At 43.4% G+C, this 19,888-nt stretch overlaps 3 protein-coding genes and 1 pseudogene across 6 annotated transcripts; 1 reads left to right on the top strand and 3 right to left on the bottom strand.

Annotated features, from left to right (window-relative positions):
• Positions 1 to 651: 651 nt before the first annotated feature.
• LOC9271688 (transcription factor bHLH112) lies at positions 652 to 5,298 on the top strand. Of its 2 annotated transcripts, none has more exons than XM_015793334.3 (7): positions 652 to 1,325; positions 1,554 to 2,070; positions 2,442 to 2,561; positions 2,777 to 2,842; positions 2,982 to 3,047; positions 3,390 to 3,440; positions 4,207 to 5,298. In XM_015793334.3, the coding sequence occupies exons 1-7, from the start codon at positions 925 to 927 to the stop codon at positions 4,378 to 4,380; spliced, it is 1,395 nt and encodes a 464-aa protein (XP_015648820.1). In that variant the 5' UTR covers positions 652 to 924; the 3' UTR covers positions 4,381 to 5,298. The 2 variants fall into 2 exon arrangements, with proteins under 2 accessions (XP_015648820.1, XP_015648821.1); XM_015793335.3 differs by having other exon boundaries at positions 654 to 1,325; positions 1,554 to 2,052.
• Positions 5,299 to 10,743: 5,445 nt separating this feature from the next.
• On the bottom strand, positions 10,744 to 14,983 carry LOC9270084 (G-type lectin S-receptor-like serine/threonine-protein kinase B120). 3 transcript variants are annotated; one of them, XM_015795650.3, is made up of 9 exons: positions 14,834 to 14,983; positions 14,045 to 14,154; positions 12,821 to 13,845; positions 12,491 to 12,589; positions 12,233 to 12,414; positions 11,934 to 12,144; positions 11,605 to 11,842; positions 11,359 to 11,512; positions 10,744 to 11,288 (listed from the first exon to the last, which is right to left on the bottom strand). In XM_015795650.3, exons 1-9 carry the CDS (start codon positions 14,846 to 14,848, stop codon positions 10,995 to 10,997), a joined length of 2,328 nt encoding a protein of 775 aa, XP_015651136.1. In that variant the 5' UTR covers positions 14,849 to 14,983; the 3' UTR covers positions 10,744 to 10,994. The 3 variants fall into 3 exon arrangements, with proteins under 3 accessions (XP_015651136.1, XP_066159722.1, XP_025875664.2); XM_066303625.1 differs by lacking the exon at positions 14,834 to 14,983 and having other exon boundaries at positions 12,821 to 13,919; positions 14,045 to 14,112; XM_026019879.2 differs by lacking the exon at positions 14,834 to 14,983 and having other exon boundaries at positions 12,821 to 14,148.
• LOC107281898 (cysteine-rich receptor-like protein kinase 10) lies at positions 14,924 to 17,072 on the bottom strand. The gene is made up of 7 exons (XM_066303626.1): positions 17,045 to 17,072; positions 16,824 to 16,934; positions 16,473 to 16,655; positions 16,120 to 16,374; positions 15,641 to 15,902; positions 15,396 to 15,543; positions 14,924 to 15,147 (listed from the first exon to the last, which is right to left on the bottom strand). The coding sequence occupies exons 5-7, from the start codon at positions 15,859 to 15,861 to the stop codon at positions 14,953 to 14,955; spliced, it is 564 nt and encodes a 187-aa protein (XP_066159723.1). The 5' UTR covers positions 15,862 to 15,902; positions 16,120 to 16,374; positions 16,473 to 16,655; positions 16,824 to 16,934; positions 17,045 to 17,072; the 3' UTR covers positions 14,924 to 14,952.
• Positions 17,073 to 17,166: 94 nt separating this feature from the next.
• On the bottom strand, positions 17,167 to 19,055 carry LOC136351192 (S-locus-specific glycoprotein S13-like; annotated as a pseudogene).
• Positions 19,056 to 19,888: the final 833 nt, after the last annotated feature.

The raw sequence follows: 19,888 nt of genomic DNA, 5'->3' as shown, positions 1-19,888 counted from the left end.
GCCGGTCAGAAAACCTAAATTCTCTTCTTCTTCTTCGTCTAAGTCTACTCGATCCATGCATCATCCTCTTCAATCGTACTTTGATTTCAGTGGCTTATATGAAACCACGTATGATCATCATCGCCTCCCCACTCACCTCTCTAAATAATTGTTAATTGATCGAGTCCCATTAATTACTACTCCCTCTGATTTTAAACATAAGTCGATTTAACCTTCTTAACTATTTCTTAAAAGCAAGCTGTTTGGAACTTGTATGTACTTTAACTTTCATAATTCTTTTCCATGCTCACCCTTCTATAACTTCACACAAACAACGGTTCACCTTTTCTAATTCAGTACTCCCCCGTCCTATTTTAAGTGCAGTTTTGGGTTTCTGTATTCAACACTTAACCGTCCGTCCTATTTGAAAATTTGAAAAAAAATATTCAAAAATAGGTCACACATAAATTATTATTCACGTTTTATCATCTAACAACAATAAAAATACTAATCATAAAAAAATAAATAAGATGGACGATCAAACGTTACATACGAAAACTCACAACTGCACTTACAATGGGATGGATGGAGTACAAATGAAGGACAACAAAGTCATTTGAACCGCGTCCACGAGTCTAAATCAACATATATTCATTTGTAATTAGGGAGAATATAATCGTCCAAATATTTTCCTATAGCTACTTGCCCACCACACCAGATAGGCGAGCACTAGGATAGATACTCAATTGCTCACCACTAGCTACCTGCATAGCTAGCCCAACCTCCTCTAGCTCTTCCATTGCTAGCTATTAGCTCGAAATTCTAGCGAGAGAAAAAAAACCCAAATCAACAAGAACAATCCAATATATATACATATATAGACAGATATATATACATATCGTATTAGCCACTTGATTGCTAATTACCGAAGCTAAGCTCGTATATATGGCAGATCACCAGGAGATGATCCACGCCGCGGCGGCGCCGGCCATGTACGGCGGCGGCGCGGCAGCGGGTGGTGCTACGACGACGACGGGGAGCCACGGCGGCGGCGGCGGCGACTGGTGGAGCGCCGCGGTGTCGTCGTGCTCGGCGCCGGCGCCGGAGACGATGCAAGGGTTCGGCGGCTGGTCGGCCGCGGTGGTGGCCGTCGACGGCGGTGGCAACACGTCGAGGTCAGCTGCTGGTAACACTGCTTCGTCGGAGTCGCCTGGATCGCTCGCCACCGGAAGCTCCATCACTTTCCAGGAGCCCGCCGGCGGCGTCGCCGACCCGGCCGCCATCGCCGTGCACGCGCAGACGGTGGCCGGCGGCGGCGGCGGCGGCTGGAATCAGCAGCCTTTCTTGTGAGCTCTAGCTATATGACTCATGATCATATGTGTATGCATGATGAATTGATAATACACATATAATCAACCAAAGCATATATATAGATTTCATATATACTCTACATGCTTAATTAGTTGCTCATGATCTTAGTGAGATTGATTTATTTATTCATGCATGTTAAGTTGGTGAATAATTATCAGTGGAATGATTTAATTATATGCATATATGTGTGATTTCTGATCAAGGGATGGGAGTGGTTTCCATGGCTACATGAGCTCATCAAGAAATGATCACCATACCAATCATCATCATCATCAGATCAACACGCCGAGTTTGATGAGCAACTCATCATCAAATAACGGCGTGATGCTGCAAGAGCACCAACATGACCAGAATTACCAGTTCCTCTCCAACCTCGGCTTCGAGCTGCTCTCGTCGCCGACCTCGCCGTACGGCGGCGGTGGCGGCTTCCGCTCCTCGCTGCTCAGAAGCCTCACGGAGCCGGCGGCGGCAGCGAAGCCTAATGACTCGCCGGGGTTTCAGCAGTATCATCATCATCAGCCGGCGATGAACCTGCAGCCGCCGGCCGCCGCCGCCGGGAGAGAGCCACTGCAGTTCACCAACAGCACGGCGGCGCCGTTTTGGAACCCTTCCTCCAGGTTCACCGTCGCGGCGGAGGGTACAGCACTAGGTGGTGCCGGAGCATCGCCGGCGCAGCCTACGCCGGCGAGCCTTGCAGCTAAGGTTAATTGGCACACACTTGTACGTATATGGACATAGTTGATAGTTAATTGTGCGCCTATACTAACTAAAAGTAATTAACACAATATCACAATTAGCCACACCTCTTATATAGTATGAGTTGTTATTGGACATAAGTGAATTGTGCATATTTACTCATCAGCTTAATATTTTGGGTTAAACTAATTAGTAGTATAATCTTATGCTTAGCTGCGGGATATGTGAATATGAATATATGTTATATATTATAGAAATTATAGATGTATATATTTAAATAATGTAAAAATAATGTGGAGATAATGATTTGACATTGTTTAAATATTAAGTTTGGTGCATGCATGCAACTGATCAATAGTTCACATTTGTTTATTTTTTTGTGTTAATATGTGTAGAGGGCATTAGAAGGAGTAGGAGACTCCAGCTCAATCATCACGAAGAAGGCGAAGGCTGATTCCACGCCACTAAAGAAATCCAGAACCGGGACGCCATCGCCATTGCCGACGACCTTCAAGGCATGTGTCTACATATATATAATATTTAATTTGTCCCAAATGGTGATTGATTTCCTTCCAATAAAGTTCCATGTATGTATGAGTGAGCTGTTACAAATCATGAGAGAAGTAAACCGTTAGAGATCATAAAGTTCCACCTTAATTAGTTCAGTCAAACTGTTAATTAGATGTATTAATGTACATATTGAATTTCACATAAATTATATATGTTTCAGGTGAGGAAAGAGAAGCTAGGGGACAGGGTCACAGCACTCCAACAACTAGTCTCCCCTTTTGGAAAGGTGAGTGCACCATATATATAGTTCTTGAAATTAAGAATCTTATTAAGATCGATCAAACATGCAACTCTGATCGATCCCTTTACAACAACAACAACAACAAAAAAAAATGATGGATCAACCTCGGCGTGCGTGCGTGCAGACGGACACGGCATCGGTGCTCCACGAGACAATCGAGTACATCAAGTTCCTGCACGATCAAGTTGGTGTAAGTGCGCCATCTAGCGGCAATATTTTGTTCTACCCTTCCCCTTTTAATCATATACATGTAGAAATTAACAACATTGGTCCATGTTCTGATCCAAGTATCCAGTGCAACACCTAGCTAGCTACTGCCTTAATTATTGCACTAATTAATATTTCTTTAAAACATTTCTTCTTGCATAAATGCTCTCTGCTTATATATATATATGTATATATAATTTCCTCAAACATATTCTTCAAACATGTAGTGCACGCATACATTCTGCTTTGCACTATAATATATTCAAACATTGTTCATATATATATAGTGTACTCATGTATGTGTTATGTGTATTCATATATGCAGGCACTTAGTGCTCCTTACCTAAAGAACAGGCAACAAGTGCCCCACTTGAAGGTACTATATATATACAAGCTAAACCATGCAGTGCTAGCTCACATATACTACACACAATATAATGCTTTTCTCTTCTTCTTTTCACACACATATTGCTATATATCGTCATTGTTTGATCATCAAGTACGTATTGCATATATTATCGATGCATGAGGGTATATACCCGCATAAAAACATGCAAGCTTGTTAGTGTAGTTCATTCCAACTTTTGCTAGTACAAATTTTGGAAGAAAAAAATAACTAGATTTGAATAAGCAGGCAAAGAAACCCTGCTTGCTTGCCCGGTCAACTTACATCGATCCCTAGCATATATATACATTATTCATGTTAATTTAATTACTTTACATGCTTCCTTTAATCAATCTCATTTTTTCAATTATGCTTATGCTTATCAGTTAAAACTTGAATTTTCAAACTTAAATTTGGAGTTAATTAATTTTGCCATTTTTCTCGTTATAGTCTATTTTCCAGTGTTTGCTTTTAAATCGTTAAGAACACATATATAAAATTTTTATTTATAAATTATTTTTCATTTGTAAATATGCCGTTTTCATTTCTTCCTCCAATATGCCAAACTATGGAGCTGAATATTTCAGAACTCCGGTGACAATATTTACTGTACATGCTTTTAATTTTTTTCTTCAGTTCACGCATATATATTGCTATATATCGTACGTCGTCGTTTGATCATCAAGCTTGAACGTATATAGTGCACATATGCTCACTATATACATGCTAATTAATTCGTTGATTAATATTATCTCAGAACTCCACCGGCGTCGACAACGATGGCGGCGGCGGCGGCGGCGAGGCGACGGCGGCTAGCAAGAGAGACCTCACCGGAAGAGGGCTGTGCCTGGTCCCGATATCGAGCACCTTCGCCGTCGCCAGCGAGACGCCGGTCGATTTCTGGACGCCGTTCGGTGCAGCCTTCCGGTAGCTCGATCGATCGCTAATTAACTACTACTACTACCACCAAGCTACTTGCTCTGTTTCACAGTCCTCTGTTTCATAATATAAGTCATTCTAACATTTTTCATATTCATATTGATATTAATGAATCTAGATAGATATATATGTCTAGATTCATTAGCATCAATATAAATGTGAGAAATTTTAGAATGACTTACATTGTAAAACGGAGGGAGTAGCTAGCTAGCTGAGATCAGCCAGAGCTCAGCTTAATTAACAACTAGTAATTAACTAGAAATGCTTCACACAAAAAGCTAGCTATATATCTAGCTAGATTGCTAATTAAGTTATATGCTCACACCCATATACATGATGGCAATATATAGCTAGCAACAGCTCCTACTGTTGCATATATATAGCAGATACACACATTGCATACCCTAATTAATTATTAACCGATCGCAACTAATAGTACTGAACTAATCAAAATAGTACTACTAGCTAGTACTAGTAAGAATGAATGCGTATAATATATGCTGTAACTGAATTAGGTATATATATATATATATATATATATATATATATATATATATATATATATATATATATATATACTCTCAGAAAAAAAAAGAGAAAAGAATTAGGTATATATATAGATGAATCGCTGGAATGGGTGCGTGAAGATTGGATTCATTCTTGAGGTTCATCGATAAGAGAATAAGGGGATCAGATAATATACTGACTGCAGCATGCAGAGTCTTTATGTATAACTGATCAGGCATAATTAACCATAAATGTATGTTGTAATATATATAATTGGTGGGGTATATATATAGACATGTTGAGTACATAACTACATATGTAATAAGTCAGGAGTAGTAACTGATATGATTAACTTGTCAAAGTGTTGACATTTTCATCTCATCATCATTTTTTGTTTAAGAAATCGGTTTCTCTAAAGAGAACATATATATCAAGTTTATATAGCAGTTCCAAATATAAAAAAAGCACCACATATTAGCAGGGGTTCAATATTTCGTATCCCAATTTCCGAAATTTCAGGTCTATCAGTTCTTCGATATTATGTCGGCTCAAATATTGCAAATTTCTTTCAAACTCAATCAGAGTATATATGTTCAAATTTCAACTTATTTCAGCCCAAGATCCCCCCCCCCAAAATTTTTTTTCCCGTAATTTCGTTCCCCCAACCTGCCAAAAGAAATGTGCAAACCGATATATAGAACACACTGCAAAGTAGCAATTTTCTTCGTAATGTCTTTATATATGTTAACGCGCACATGTGTAATACGCAGGTGTGCTCGATAAGTTAGAATTGGGGCCTATATCATATACTTTCTCAAATTGAGGTGCTCATTTTTATGAGTTGACAATTTAGCTACAGCTTGATATCCATTTCCACAAATCCGTTATGATCAGTTGATAGTTCAACTCACAGGCACACCAACCAATGATGGTTGGCCTTAGGGGTGGAAAAAAAATCTCGGGTTTGGCTCGAGCTCGCTTAGCTCGGCTCGGCTCGATTGCCAAACGAGCCAAGCCCAAGCTTTCTTTTCAGCTCGTTACTGAAATGAGCCGAGCCCAAGCTAGCTCGTGAGCCGCTTGTTTGGCTTGTGAGCCTAGGCCATTACGTACTTATATGGATTAATTTATTTTCTAGTGGAGTTATTATTGGTTAATATGCAATTTATCATCTAGATTTTGATGAATTGAATATGTAAAGTTATTTTAATTTTGCATGTCAATGATTTGTTCTTGCGTTTCTTAATGATTACAAACTATATATATGAAGAGGTGCTTCAACGGGAAGGCTCGCAAGCCAGCTCGATCTGGCTCGAGACAGGAAACGAGCGGAGCCGAGCTCATGTTTTAGCTCGTTTCCCTAATCGAGCCGAGCCAAGCCAAGCCTATCTTGTTGCGAGCCGTTGCAAGCCGAGCCGAGCCAGGAAAATGGAGCACCCTGTACTACCGGATGAAGGAAGAAATCTTTTGTGATACTATGGCTTATTCTTTTATGATTAAGATGCAAATTTTTACCTCGGTTTCCGTTAGTGCGTTTTTCAAACTACTAAACGGTGTATTTTTTTAAAAAAAACTTTCTATATAGAATTACTTTTAAAATATCAAATAAATACATTTTTCAAGTTAGTAATAATTAAAACTTAATTAATCATGTGCTAATTACCTTTTCGTTTTGCATGTCCTAACTTCATGTTAATCTTAATCTATGTGCTAAGGTTCGAGCGCTTCAACTATATTTTCTCATGAAGCAATGAGTTAAGCTATATATGTAACTAGCACAAAAGGTACACATATCTCTTCAATAAAAAAAAGTCCTCAAGTTCCAACTTCTCAAAACACGAGTTGTTTGATTTGGACGGTGGTGAACAATAATTATCTGGCATAAATTTAATACACTAATTGCTATAAATTTAATATATATAAATTGATTCTAATTAATCCCCTACTGAAGCGAGCATAGACTCTTGCGTCGCCCTCCCCCGGGGCTACTCGGGAGGCGATGAGCTCCGGCTGCCCCCTCTCCCCCACCTTCCTCCTCCGCCTCGCCGCCGCTTGAGCGGCCACCGGCAAAGCTGCGCGGCCGCAAGGACGGCGGCGGCGGGGCTCTTTGCTTCCCGCCGGCGGGGGCGGCCAGAGGAGCCACCCAGGGCAACGGCGGTGAAGGCCACCAGACCTGCGTCTGGCTGCGGGATAGTGACGGCGGGCCGGATCCGGCTGCGCCGGAGGCGGATCCGGCCCCTTCGGAGGCGGATCTGGCCCCCTAGCGGCCAGATCGGGCGGGGCAACCTCAAGGCAGTGGCGGCGACGGCGTCGGCAACAACAGGGCTCGCTCGCGGTGGCAAGGGCGGCGACAGCGGGTGGCCGGCGTCGGCGTGGCCGGTTGGCAGTAGTGGCGGTTGAGGCGCGTCGGGCCGGAGGCAGAAGCGGCAGGAGGCGTGGCCGACCGGCAAGAGCAGAGGCTGGAGGTGCGGCCAGCAGCGGCGGCGACCGGTGGTCCTAGCATCTCGCGAGGTGCCGCCGTCGCCGCGGCAGCCTCCGCAGCAGCTGAGGGCAGCCGGAGATGGCCAGGAGCAGAGGTAGACCCTCGTCGTCGTCTGGCCATGGTGGATGGCAGCAGACTTGAGGAGGACAGTGGGATGTCTCCTTTGACGTTGACCAGGCAACCCCCTCTCTCTGTGGACGTCCTCCCCTCCTCTGTGGGGAGCTCCATTGGAGGATGGAGGTAGTGGCTTGACGGCAAGGGATGGCTTAGGCCACCAAAGCGGTGTGGCCGACCTCCTGGCTCTCCTTGTCCGGATTCGGCAACGAGGCTGGTGGGTGGTAGAGCGGAGGAGACCTAAGACAACGCATAGGGAAATGGTGGCGGGGTAGAGAACGCTGGCGGCGGGCAGAGCCGTATCCCTTGATGTCGATCGAGTGCACTCTCTGCTCGTGGAGCATCTCCCCTTCTTTGTGGGACGTTACATAGGTAGGTGGGGGTAACGGTATGTCAACAGGGGAAGGCTTGGGCTGCCGAAGAAACATCGTCCATTTCCGGGCTTCCTTTGCCGGATTCAGAAAGGAGGTCGATGGACAGCGGGGTGGAGGTAGCCCAGCAGCCCAGCTCAGCGTTGCGAGGGAGTGGCAGCGGGTAGAGGGCGATGGCAGCGGGGTGAAGTGGAAGTCTTGCGGCGGCAGGACTGGAAGTCGGTCGGCGGTGGGGCGTTGGACCGGTGCGGTGGAGGCCACACGCTACCGATGTTTGGCTGGAGGTAACAGAGTTGGCGGGCGACGGACCACAGCGACGGGGCGAAGAGGGTCTCAGGCGAAAGCCTAGCCTAGTTCTTCATTGGGCCGGCAGCTGCTACGCCTTTGGGCATAGTAACCCTCTTGGGGGCGTTGTCAAGGAACCCTCCTCCCTCGACGAGGATCTCTAGGTGAAAACCATGTCCAATTTCTGGGCGGACAACGATGGCGTCTTTTGGTGTCGCAACCTTCATGAATGCGTTATTTTTGGAGTATCCTTTCCGTGGTGTTGTTGTATACCCGACGGCTACCGGTCTCGCATAGCGGTGGCCGGTTTGCCATTCGGCTCTCCTCTCTGTAGCTAGTGTCTGTGTGGTTGGCGTGTGGTGTCGGGACATGTGCTTTGGTGCATACCCTTCCTCGATAGCTCGCTGTCGATGAAAAACTTTCTTGTTAACTTTTTTCCACCATCTTAATTATATTTGATGACCTCCTTCGGTCATCCTGACAAAAAAAAATCCCCTACTAGAAGGGACGTCCACGAGTGTCCATGCATCTCTCAAATAAAATGCAGATGAACGAAAAAAATCCAACTAGCTTCTTTTTAACAGCAAAGTACGAAATTTCAAGTCTAAACTTGATACACATAGCCAAAAAAAAAAGGGAATGAATTGGTTGCAAATCATATGCAGGTAGGATATAAGCTGGTTTAATTAATTTCCAATGAGAAATGACATCGTTGCAACATGCAAATGGTTCGGGGACTTGGAATATCCACACGCCGCATATATGGAAAAACGAATTGCACGCAGTACTGAAATTTACACACAGACACACGCATGCTAAATATTTTTTTCATCAAATTCCTACAAGAATTAATTTGTTATACACTGTAACTATAATAAGGGGTAGAACAATATTTATAACGGGGAAAAAGTACACCGAAAGTCCCTCAACTTGCCATCGAGTTACAAAATGGTCCCCGAACCACAAAAGTCGTCCCCGAACCACAAAACCAGATATATGATATCCCTCAACTTGCAAAACCATTTACTTTAGATCCTTCGGTGGTTTTGTGTCTGGTTTTCATTGACGTGGCAGCTGAGTCAGCGTGGGACCCACTTGTCATAGTGACCACATCATCACTCTTTCTCAATCCAATCTCCTCTCCCTTCTTCCTCTCTCTCATTTTTCTCCTCCGTTTGGGCAAGCCGGCCGGCTACGAGCAACGCGGCGGCGACGACGATGACGTGGGAGCAGGAGGGCCGCCTCCGACGCCACTGCCACCTCCGCGACCATGGATGACGACGTTCGAACGGCAGCGGCGAGCAGCACGGGGCGACGGTCTCGTCGCTGGCGCCCGAGGCGCCGTCCTCGCAGAGCACGAAAGAAGACAAGCCGACAGGGAGCACGACGGGGAGAGCGAGGAGGTCCGTCGTCATACATGGCCGCAGATCTGGTGCCTGTGCCATTGGCAACGGCGGTGACGGCTGTGTGGGGGCGGCCCTCCTGTTCCCACATCGTCACCGTGTCGCCCGTCGCCGGCCGGCTTGCCGAGACGGAGAAGAAAAATGAGAGAAAGGAGGAAGGGAGAGGAGAGGGGAAAGAGAAAGAGTGATGAGTTGATCACTATGACAAGTGGGTCCCACGCTGACTCAACTGCCACGTCAGAGAAACCAGGCACAAAACCACCGAAGGACCTAAAGTGAATGGTTTTACAAGTTGAGGGATGTTTCTATATCTGGTTTTATGGTTCGGGGACGATTTTGTAACTCGATGACAAGTTGAGGGACTTCGGTGTACTTTTTCATTTATAGCGAGCATTGCATATTGAATGGGCAACGATTTTGCTATATCTCACTCGAAAGATTTTTTTTCTTATCTCTTACTCGATTTTCTTACTTAAATTTATAGTGTATTTTCCTGTAAGTTACAGTGTAGTTTATAAAACTTACATTATAAATTTTGTAAGTTACAGTGTAATTTTTGAATCTCCGTATGTAAGTTTTAAAATTTATATTGGATTTGATCTTTTTCTTGAAGATATGGTAATTTAGTGTCTATTATGGTGTTTCTTAGTTGCTTTTTGTCTTTTACTGTGTATATTGAATTTTAATCCAAAGATTAAAAATCTGTGTGACATGAACATAAAAATCTTTCGAAAGATGCATAGATACTCCCAATGGGCAATTGCATCACACATGTTAGGCCCCCACCAATATCAGAGCCCAATGGGCTAGAGGCCCATCATTCTTTGCCCTATTCATGGGCTGCCCAGAGTTGTTCTCCTTTGTTTGGACTGACAAAAGTAGCAAAAAAAATGTCGTAATGTGATACACCTCAGCATTGGTTACCTTAGCTTTTGGATCATCTAGCTCTAACTAATCCTAACAGAAGATGTGATTGGCATGGAGAGGTTGAGTAGAGCCTGTCACAGCACGACATTACCATCCATGGCAACTTGTATCCAACAAACTATTAGGCAATCTTGCTGGCAACCATCCATGAAACAAACAGTTTCATGGACAAAAAATATATATACTTCAACACCATTCGCATGCGCATCACTTATTCTTGTCAAAGTGCTGATGATTTCATCACTGAAACCGTTAACTTCAGATTGCAATTTCCTGACAGAGAAAGGTTTCGCCTAAGCTTTCTTGATATGAGCACTTGGGGTACAGATACAATACAATGAGTCAATGAACATATCAGAGCCAATCAGGCCAAGATGCCATTCAGACAGATACAGAGCTACTCTTTGCTCACCACAAATATTTGCTCTCTCTCACTATTTTTGAGCTACCACTTGGTTCAATAGATATGAAAATGAAATACCTTATCAAAGCTACTATACATATATAGTTTAGATAATTTCTAGCGCGCTTCCACCGATGCAATGCTCATGTCATTCACAAAGCTTTCGCCTGCTCCATCAGCTCCATAACTCCTGTGTGCAAAGTACATAGGCTCTTTGGGCTCTGGGAGCTCGATGTCTTTGTTATCCAAGCTCGAAACCACCCACGACATGAGTGGCCGAGCATTCGGGTTGTTTTGTATCGACAAGAGCGCTATATGGATGCATCTTAGAGCTTCATTGAGTGAAGAACTCTCCGAGATCGAGGCGTCAACAAAAGTACTCATGTTCCCGTTCTTCCATAAGCTCCATGCCTAAATCAGTTGATCATCCCATATTAAGGGTGAATCGTTAGTTAAGTTTTGAATACTTCAAACCACTTACATAGGCTATGAGGTTGGAATGGCCCGTGGTTGGGTCTATGATTCCGCTGATCTTCAAGCCACTCACAATCTCCAGGAGTAGCACACCGAAGCTATAGACGTCTGATTTGACGGATATTATGCCTTCCAGTGCATATTCAGGCGCCATGTAGCCACTACATTGACAATTCACCACACGGGGCACACACAACTTAAATCTCGAAGTAGAAAGAAAAAATATATATATCTGAAGTGTGGAGGTACTCACTATGTTCCAACCACTCTGTTGGTATTTGATTGTTGTTCGTTCCCACCAAAGATCCTGGCTGTACCAAAATCAGATATCTTGGGGTGCATATCAGCATCCAACAATACATTGCTTGCTTTAAGATCTCTATGAATTATTGTCAGTCTTGAGTCCTGGTGGAGATAAAGAATGCCTCGAGCAACACCTTTTATTATCTTGAACCTTGTTGTCCAGTCAAGCGCTGAATTTCTTGAAGCATCTGTCAATGATAGAATCACATGTGCATTATCAATACACCCACATTCATTCCACTAAAAATTGGGCATTTGCAATAGGTGGCCAGAACATACTGAAAAGGAAGGCATCCAAGCTTTTGTTAGGTAGGTATTCATAAACTAATAGTTTTTCATCTCCATGAATGCAGCAACCAAGAAGTTTAACTAAGTTTCTGTGTTGCAACTTGGCAATCAGAAGTACTTCGTTTTTGAATTCCACTACACCTTGTGCAGAACCTTTACTGAGCCTTTTGACAGCAATTTCCTTATCACCATCCATTGTTCCCTGAAAAATTGAATAAATCTCAAACCAAACGAGTTATAAATTCCATTAAATTTCTAGTGCTGAGATTAATCTGTGCCGGCCTCATTACCTTGTAAACAGTGCCAAATCCTCCATGACCAAGTATGTTGGAATCAGAGAAATTATTTGTCGCGGAAGCAATTTCTCTGAAGCTAAAAATTGGAAAATCTACTTTTCTATCAGAGAGCTCACGGGAGGTGCTAATATCTCCCAGCATCAGTCCACCGTAGATCTCATCGCCCCTTTGTTTACCTGAAAGGAATGTAGGTGCCACTAATTTGTTTGGAGTTAGGGACAAATCAAAATGACAACACTTATTCGTATGTACCTCGAACGCCGCAGATCCAAATAAGCATGCATATCAGTATCAGCAAACTTGCCACAGCTGGTAGTACAAATTCTAGGATATCGGTTGTTTTCCTGTTACCTGTATACGATTCATAGAGAACCATCCATCTCACACAACACATATAAGGTAGAGTAATTAATGTTCATACTACCTCTCTGATTTTTTTCGTCTAATTGTTTAAAAAAGACGGCCATATTGATTCCTCTTTCCCCACTATCAAAAGGCCCCTCTCACTAGGGCTCGGAAGAATTGAAAAATGTCTGTATGAAGGTAAGCAGTTAGCAGATGAAGAGAAGCAAGAACTCATACCGTTTAATCTGTTAGCTCGAATATAGAGGTTCTCCCCTCCTTGGGTAACCTTCTCCATGTCGATGAGCTCCCCCGTCCACAATAGGCACCTCGTGTCATCAATAATCCCGCTGCTAATGTTGGAGTAAGCATATGCCACACAGGAGCAGTTGCTCCTGCATTCCACCATGCACTCGTCAAAGCTTCTTTTGTGAATGTAGATGAAGTTGTCAGGGACCTTCATGCTCGGATAAGTCAAGAAACTGTTCCCATGGTGACATCTTAGGGCCTTCCTGCGGCGGCATCCCAGCAAAAAGCTTCTGTTGTTGGTCCGCCTTTCCTCCTCCCTTGGCTCAAACCCATCAAGGCACTTGCATGCTGGGACAGCATCTGTGTTGTCGCAGTAACTGTTGGGACCGCAATAGCCGTAGATATTGCAGTCATGCACAGGCTCCGAGTACAGGGTTGTCCATGCTGAGATGTTGCTCTGCCAACCTAACATATTTACCTTGCCTAGGTAGGTTATTTTCATCCTGATCAGCACACTGAAGGGGCCAGTTGGCATGCCAAAGGACATGTACACCTCATCGCTGTCATGGTTTATCGCCATGTAAATCGTGGAATTGAGGTTGTTCATGTATTTACCAATGAGGAGGTAGTTGTTCCACACAGGGCTTCGCCGGTGCGGCACCGAGCCATGCCAGATGAAGCGCTGAAGCAGGTTGTTGGGGTCTGCACCGTAGGAGAAGGGACCAGGGGATGGGTCTCGTATGTCTTTCCAAGAAATGAGGCGCTGCAGTGGGTGTGTATTGTGGCTGAGCCTGAGGTTCATGCCAGGCAGGAGAGTGTCGGTCGGGTGGTCGAAGCTCTGCCATATGATGGCATTGTCAGCCAATGACCGGAGAATGAGGTTTCCGGTGTTGTCTAGCATGGCTTCTGTTGAGATGTTTTTGGTGTTTCGGGGGGAGCTGATGCTGATTCTGCTTTTGGCCATTGTCGTCCAAAGGACATGGCCATTGCCATCAGACAAGGTGAGGTTGGAGCTCCTGGTCAAGGTGAACACTGCAGATGAAGGAACAGTGATTGGCGCGGCACGGTTCGCTACCCACACAACGGTGAACTTGGGGATGTTATTGTACCATATGCCAACATAATAGTGTTTCTTGGGGTTGGATGGGGAGAAAAAACCCAGGGCAAATGTTCCATCATCAGAGATAATGGTGCTACCAGGAGAGATTGGCTTACCAGGGACAAGGCGGTTGTCGGATGCACAGAGATGAATTGAACTGAATATCCAATAAAGAAGAAAAATCATGGTAGAGGCATGAAGGGAACACATTGGCATTCTTGGTGCCCTGCTTGTAATGAAATGGGTTATGCAACCATGGATGCTAATGGGATATAGAAGCAATCAAAGGGTCAAGTTGCCTTAAAAGCCAGAACCAAGGAACAAAAGGGAAGTTAAGCTGTTCTAAAATTGGTACTGGCTCCTATTGTCAACTGTTTTCTGGAAATGATACTAATCATGATGTGACATTCTGAATGCTCTACTCATCCCCTCAATTTTAAGTTAAATGCAAAAAGAAAAATCATTTCAAGCAAAAAATTCACACCAGAAAGAAGACAAGTTATTCCTTGTAGCCTTGTAGGTCACTTAAAGTTTTTTAATACCACGGAATTAGGGAAATATCTGGAGGGAAAGGTCTTAACGTATTTTCTCTGAAAGTTAAAAAGATTCAGGTTTCGTAGTCAATAATTTCCAGGTTTCAGGTGGTAAGGTTCATTTAATCATCATTCCTAGTCAATAATTTCCAGATTTCCTTCTCTACTACATATTCACATGATGGAACTAAAGGTATATGAAGAGATTAAAACTTGTGTGTGTTAAGTAGAATCCAATTCAGATAAACTAACAAGTTTCTACTAGGCAACTTGTAGGAAATGAGAACAAGACAGGTTTCATTTAATAGCATATTAAATTTATAATATTTAATAGGCTAAACATCTGGTTTATTTTACAGCAAAGCAACTTACCCATGCGAAAGCCATCCAGGTTCAGATCCATCTTCGGTGCTAAGCTGGGAACAATTGACATATTTATATTTTAGCAAGTTCAGAAAAAGGTTAGAAAACTAGAATATGAACAATTGATATTATCCCCGCAAAAAAAAAGAACAATTGATATTATACTGCTGATGTAAGTTCTCTATTGGTCGAGAATTTGGGTTGTCCTGAACACACAAAAGCCCCAGATGGATACACCGTGAAATTTCATCAAGTGAGCAACTCCCTGAGATTGACGAGTCGACTAAATCCTTTGTGTTCTGATCTTTCCATGAACTCCATGCCTGAATAAATAAAAAAAAGGATATAATTCTTAAGGGTGTGTTTGGCAAATGGGATATGGGAGGTGGGATTAGAAAATGGAAATGGATGAATGGCTAGGATTAAATGAGGTGTGAAGAATGGATGGTTAGGATGCAATATTGCCCTTTAGAGGGTGAGATATTATTTCCCAATCCCATTTGCCAAACAAAGCCTAATTGCACAAAAGTTAAAATAAATTTTGAGACTTTGAACATTTTGCAGAACTTACGAAAGCTATGAGATTGAGAAAGTCTGTGATTCGGTGTGGATGGCTGATCTTTAAGCCAGAAACAATTTTCAAAAGTAACACACCGAAGCTAATATAGGACTTCACCGAACAAGTGCCTTCCAATGCATATTCAGGTGACATGTAACCACTGTTTGATGAATCATTTCCCAGAAAGAAACACAATTGATTTAGTTTTCAGTGAAGATTATTAAACTTAAGTACAATTTACGTATGAAATTACTCACTATGTTCCAACTAATCGGTTAGTATTTGCTTGTTGTTGGGCACTACCAAAAATCATTGCCATGCCAAAATCTGATACCTTGGGGCTCATGTCAGCATCCAGCAATTTGTTGCTAGCTTTGAGATCCCTGTGAACTACTGTTAATCTTGAATCTTGGTGGAGATAAAGAAGTCCTTTGGCTACTCCCTTTATTGTCTTAAACCTTGTTGGCCAATCAAGCATTGATTTTCTTGCATCTGCGTTTGAGAATTTTCTTGCATCATCTACCAAGGATAGAAATCAATAAAAAAAACATAATCAGCCATGCATGTTACTTAACTAATTATTTATTGAAAAGAATTTTATGCATTCCAAAAGGAGATGATTACGTAAGTTTAAAGAAATTAAGCAGTAAGTAGGTAACAAAGTGGGTGGTTTGCTTTAATAAAAGTTCTTTAGAATCTCTATAACTTTTTTACAGGAGTTTATTTTAGAGAAGACCTTATCGTCTGATCTATCTTTGCCATCATAATCACCAGAACATACTGAAACGGAAGGCATCTAAGCTTTTGTTGGGCAAGTATTCATAAATCAATATTTTTTCTTCTCCGCGAGTACAGCAACCAAGAAGCTTAACTAGGTTTCTGTGTTGCAACTTGGCAATTAGAATCACTTCATTCTGAACTCCTCTAATCCTTGGCCAGAACTCTTGCTTAGCCTTTTCACTGCAATCTCAGTACCACCTTCCAATGTTCCCTGCCAAGTTGCATATCATTTAAACAAATAAAATGGGCATAAGTTAATAGAGCAAGTATATCCTACAAACTTTCTACCAATATAAGAATTATCATTACCTTGTAAAAATTGCCAAAACCTCCTCGCCCGAGAATATTGGAATCAGCAAAATATTGGGTTGCAACAGTAATTTCTCTAAAGCTTATAACAGGAAATTCTACCTTTGTTTCCCCCAAGTCCTTCTGAAACACTCAAAGCTCTTTGCATTTGTCTTTTTGAAATCTCCTAGTTTTCTTGTTTGCCTGATAAGAATAGTTTGCAATGCCTTAAAAAAAACTTGTGAATTCACAAGGACAACATGAGTACATGACTGTTAAAAAGTGAAGTGGCTAATGCAACTGCAGTTAGACAACATGGAGAGAAAAAAAAAGGATAAGCGGATCAGAATATAACTAAAAACTCCGCTTCACCTTTGCAGTTGCAGATCCATACAAGCCATAGACATAAGAGCATCAGCAAGCTTGACACAACAGGCAGTACTATTTCCATTATCCTCCATTTGCTCTTTCCGAAATTAATTCCTGGTGAGAATCAGGATTTCAAAATATTTTTTTAAAAGGATTTCAAAATATCTACTATGAGAAAATTTAAACATCAAGAATTTTTATTTATTAACATAATAAACATTTACCATGAAAAATATATTATTCCAATTTCCATCCTCTGGCAATTGCTTGTGGGGGTTCGAATTAAAGTCAAGAGGACACAAATGTTAATTAATAAGTAATATCCACATAGTTTCTTTTGTATGTCTTCATGAGAACAGACCTTGGTTTCAGAATAAACAACTTGATCATGCCTTTTTTTCTCTCTTCCTGCAGGCCATTTAGTGATATGCCCGAAGTGACCAACATCAAGGTAGAGGAGAACATCCAATACAAATTTCACACACCAACTACATTTTATCCTACCTACAACTGGACTGGCAAGCCGGAGATATAAATTCTCACCATTTTCACCAAGCTTTGCTGTGTCAATAAGCTCTCCCATCCATAGCAAGCACTGGGGTGGAAGTAAACTTGTTGAATTGGTGTAAGCATAAGCTGTGCACGAACAGTTCCTACTGCATAACACTGTGCACTCCTCAAAGCTTATACCACTGATGTACACGAACTTATCTGGCAATTTCATGCCAGGCAACAGCAAGAAATGCTCATGATCACCACATCGCAGCTCCTCCTTTCTCGACAGCCTTGTGAGGAGTTACCGGAGACAGGTTCAAATCCATCAAGGCACTTGCATGTATGGACGCCTGTCAAGTCGCAATGACCATATGGGCCACATGAGCCATAGCGACCGCAACCTTGAACAGATAAGATGTACTGTACTGCCCACAGTGAGTGACCAGGGTCCCAGCTCAGAAACTGCACTTTGCCGGAGCTGTCCAGTACAAAGCGCACACTTGTTGAACTGTACGATGTAGAGATCATCAGGTATGAGTAATTCTTATCCCTGATAGGAGCCAAATACAACAAAAAGCTTTTTGAGTAAAGGTCCATTCCACGTTGAGCCTGATCCACGCCAACAGGGATTAAATCCATGCCGCACAAAGAGCTGAGGGTATGGCTTCAAGCCACTACCAAGGGAGAAGTCACCATTGGAAGGGTCATCGGGGCTCTTCCAAGAAATGAAAGGGCTCAACGGCAATATGATCATCACGGAGCAACCAGATTTTCATGCCAGGTAGGAAAGTGTCAGTTGGGCGATCAAAGTTCTCCCACATGATGGTTCCATCGAATGACCGGATGACCAGGTTCCCCGTGTTAAGCAACACCGTCGCGGATGATCTAGTACCTCCACCAGCAATGTTCTTGCTGCTGTTCATCTTCCATAGAGTGCCACCTAATGAATCAGACGCAACTATCTCGCCCTGGTCGGTCAGTGACAGCATCGCGGACGATTGATTCATGATGGGGCTGTTTCGATTGGCAACCCAGACGACGGTGCGGTTGGGGATGTTTATTGTACCAAATGCCAACATACAACCTTGCGCTTTTGAATTTTTTTTCTCCCTTCAATTAAAATTCCGGCAGGTCTTCTGTCGTCGTTCTCCTAAAAAAAACAACCTTGTGCTTGAGTTGCTGCTGCCTAAGGGGAAGAAACCTTGCCAGGAACTCATATGAGCCTCCCCAGCAGGAGGAAATCAAGCCCAATCACTCCCCCTCAATTCTCTGATCCTGAAACAAAAAAAAAAGTCTCAATCTCTACTGCTCACTATGCAGCACGAATGAGGCATACATACAAGAATCAAGAACGGACGCATCGGCTAGTCAGAGAAAAAGGAAAAAAAATCGTTAAAATTTGGTTAGGTGATGTGTAGGGAGGACCAATTAGAGATAAGCAGAGAAGGAGAAAACATTGATGTTCACACTCCACAGCCGGACGAATCTTTTTGTACAAAAAAAAATAAGGGTAAAGTTATCCCAAAAGGAATCATTGCTGCACACACAGAAGTGAGAGGGGGGGGGGACCTTGGAGGTCGGAGTGGTCGGGAATGGTGGTGCGGTGGTGGCCGGCGACCTGAGGGTTGAGGCGGCGAAACCACGCGAGGTCGGCCGCACAGCGGCGGCGGCGGCGGCGGTGGTGGTTGCATTGTTCGAAATGGAGAAGGACGAAACGGAACCGCGGTAAGGCACGGCCATGGTAGTGCTCATCCGGTGGCGCGCGCCCGGGGTGGGGTGGGGTGGAGGGCGGCGCCGCCGCCGGAGCAGCAGCACGGTGACGAAGACGACGAGGCGTTTCGGCCGGCTTGGGTACGGACAGATGTTGGGCCGACCAAATTGTTGTTGGGCTGAGCTGCCTACTATGCCAAATTAGCAGGGCTCGCGACTGCTATTTGGCGCGCGCACAAAAAGTCTACTACAGGTCCCTCCAATTTTTGGTCTAGTTTCATTCGTGTCCCCAACCACAAAAAAAAAAGTATAAAGGGTACTCCAACTTCTAAAACCAAGGTAAATCTAGTTCCACGAGAGTATAGATAGTCAATTTTGGTTGATAAGGTGTCTACGTGAAAAGTTAACCCGGTTTTTATTCGAACGGATGAATGTGGCACTCTAATCTAAAAATATATATATATGGTGGGTCCCACATATCAGTGAGACATGTCATCTTCCGTCTATATCTTCTCACACGGGAGGACGAATGGACAAAGTCAAGGAGCTCACTGGTCGACACGGGCACTTGTGTAGGACCTCGCTGGCCCACACGCTAACATGTCCAAGTATCACGTGCGGAGGCACTAATGTGTCCGTTGACCTCAACGAGAGAGGTTGTTGCGGAAGAAATAGCAACCTAATGGTAGTCGAGCTGCTACAAAGGGCAGCGGCGTGCGATGATGGATCACGGCGACCGAAGCATGGCAGCTCACTCCTCCTTCCATTTAACCTTCACCACTCTAATTCAATCATCGTCGCTACCTCGCTCCTCCTTCGTGAGCTTCATTGCTGCTGCAGCTCGCCTCATGCCTAGGGAGGGC

Source organism: Oryza sativa, chromosome 8 (genome assembly GCF_034140825.1).
Source record: "Oryza sativa Japonica Group chromosome 8, ASM3414082v1".
Taxonomy (NCBI): Eukaryota; Viridiplantae; Streptophyta; class Magnoliopsida; order Poales; family Poaceae; genus Oryza; species Oryza sativa.
This window is presented reverse-complemented; position numbering and strand designations above follow the sequence as displayed.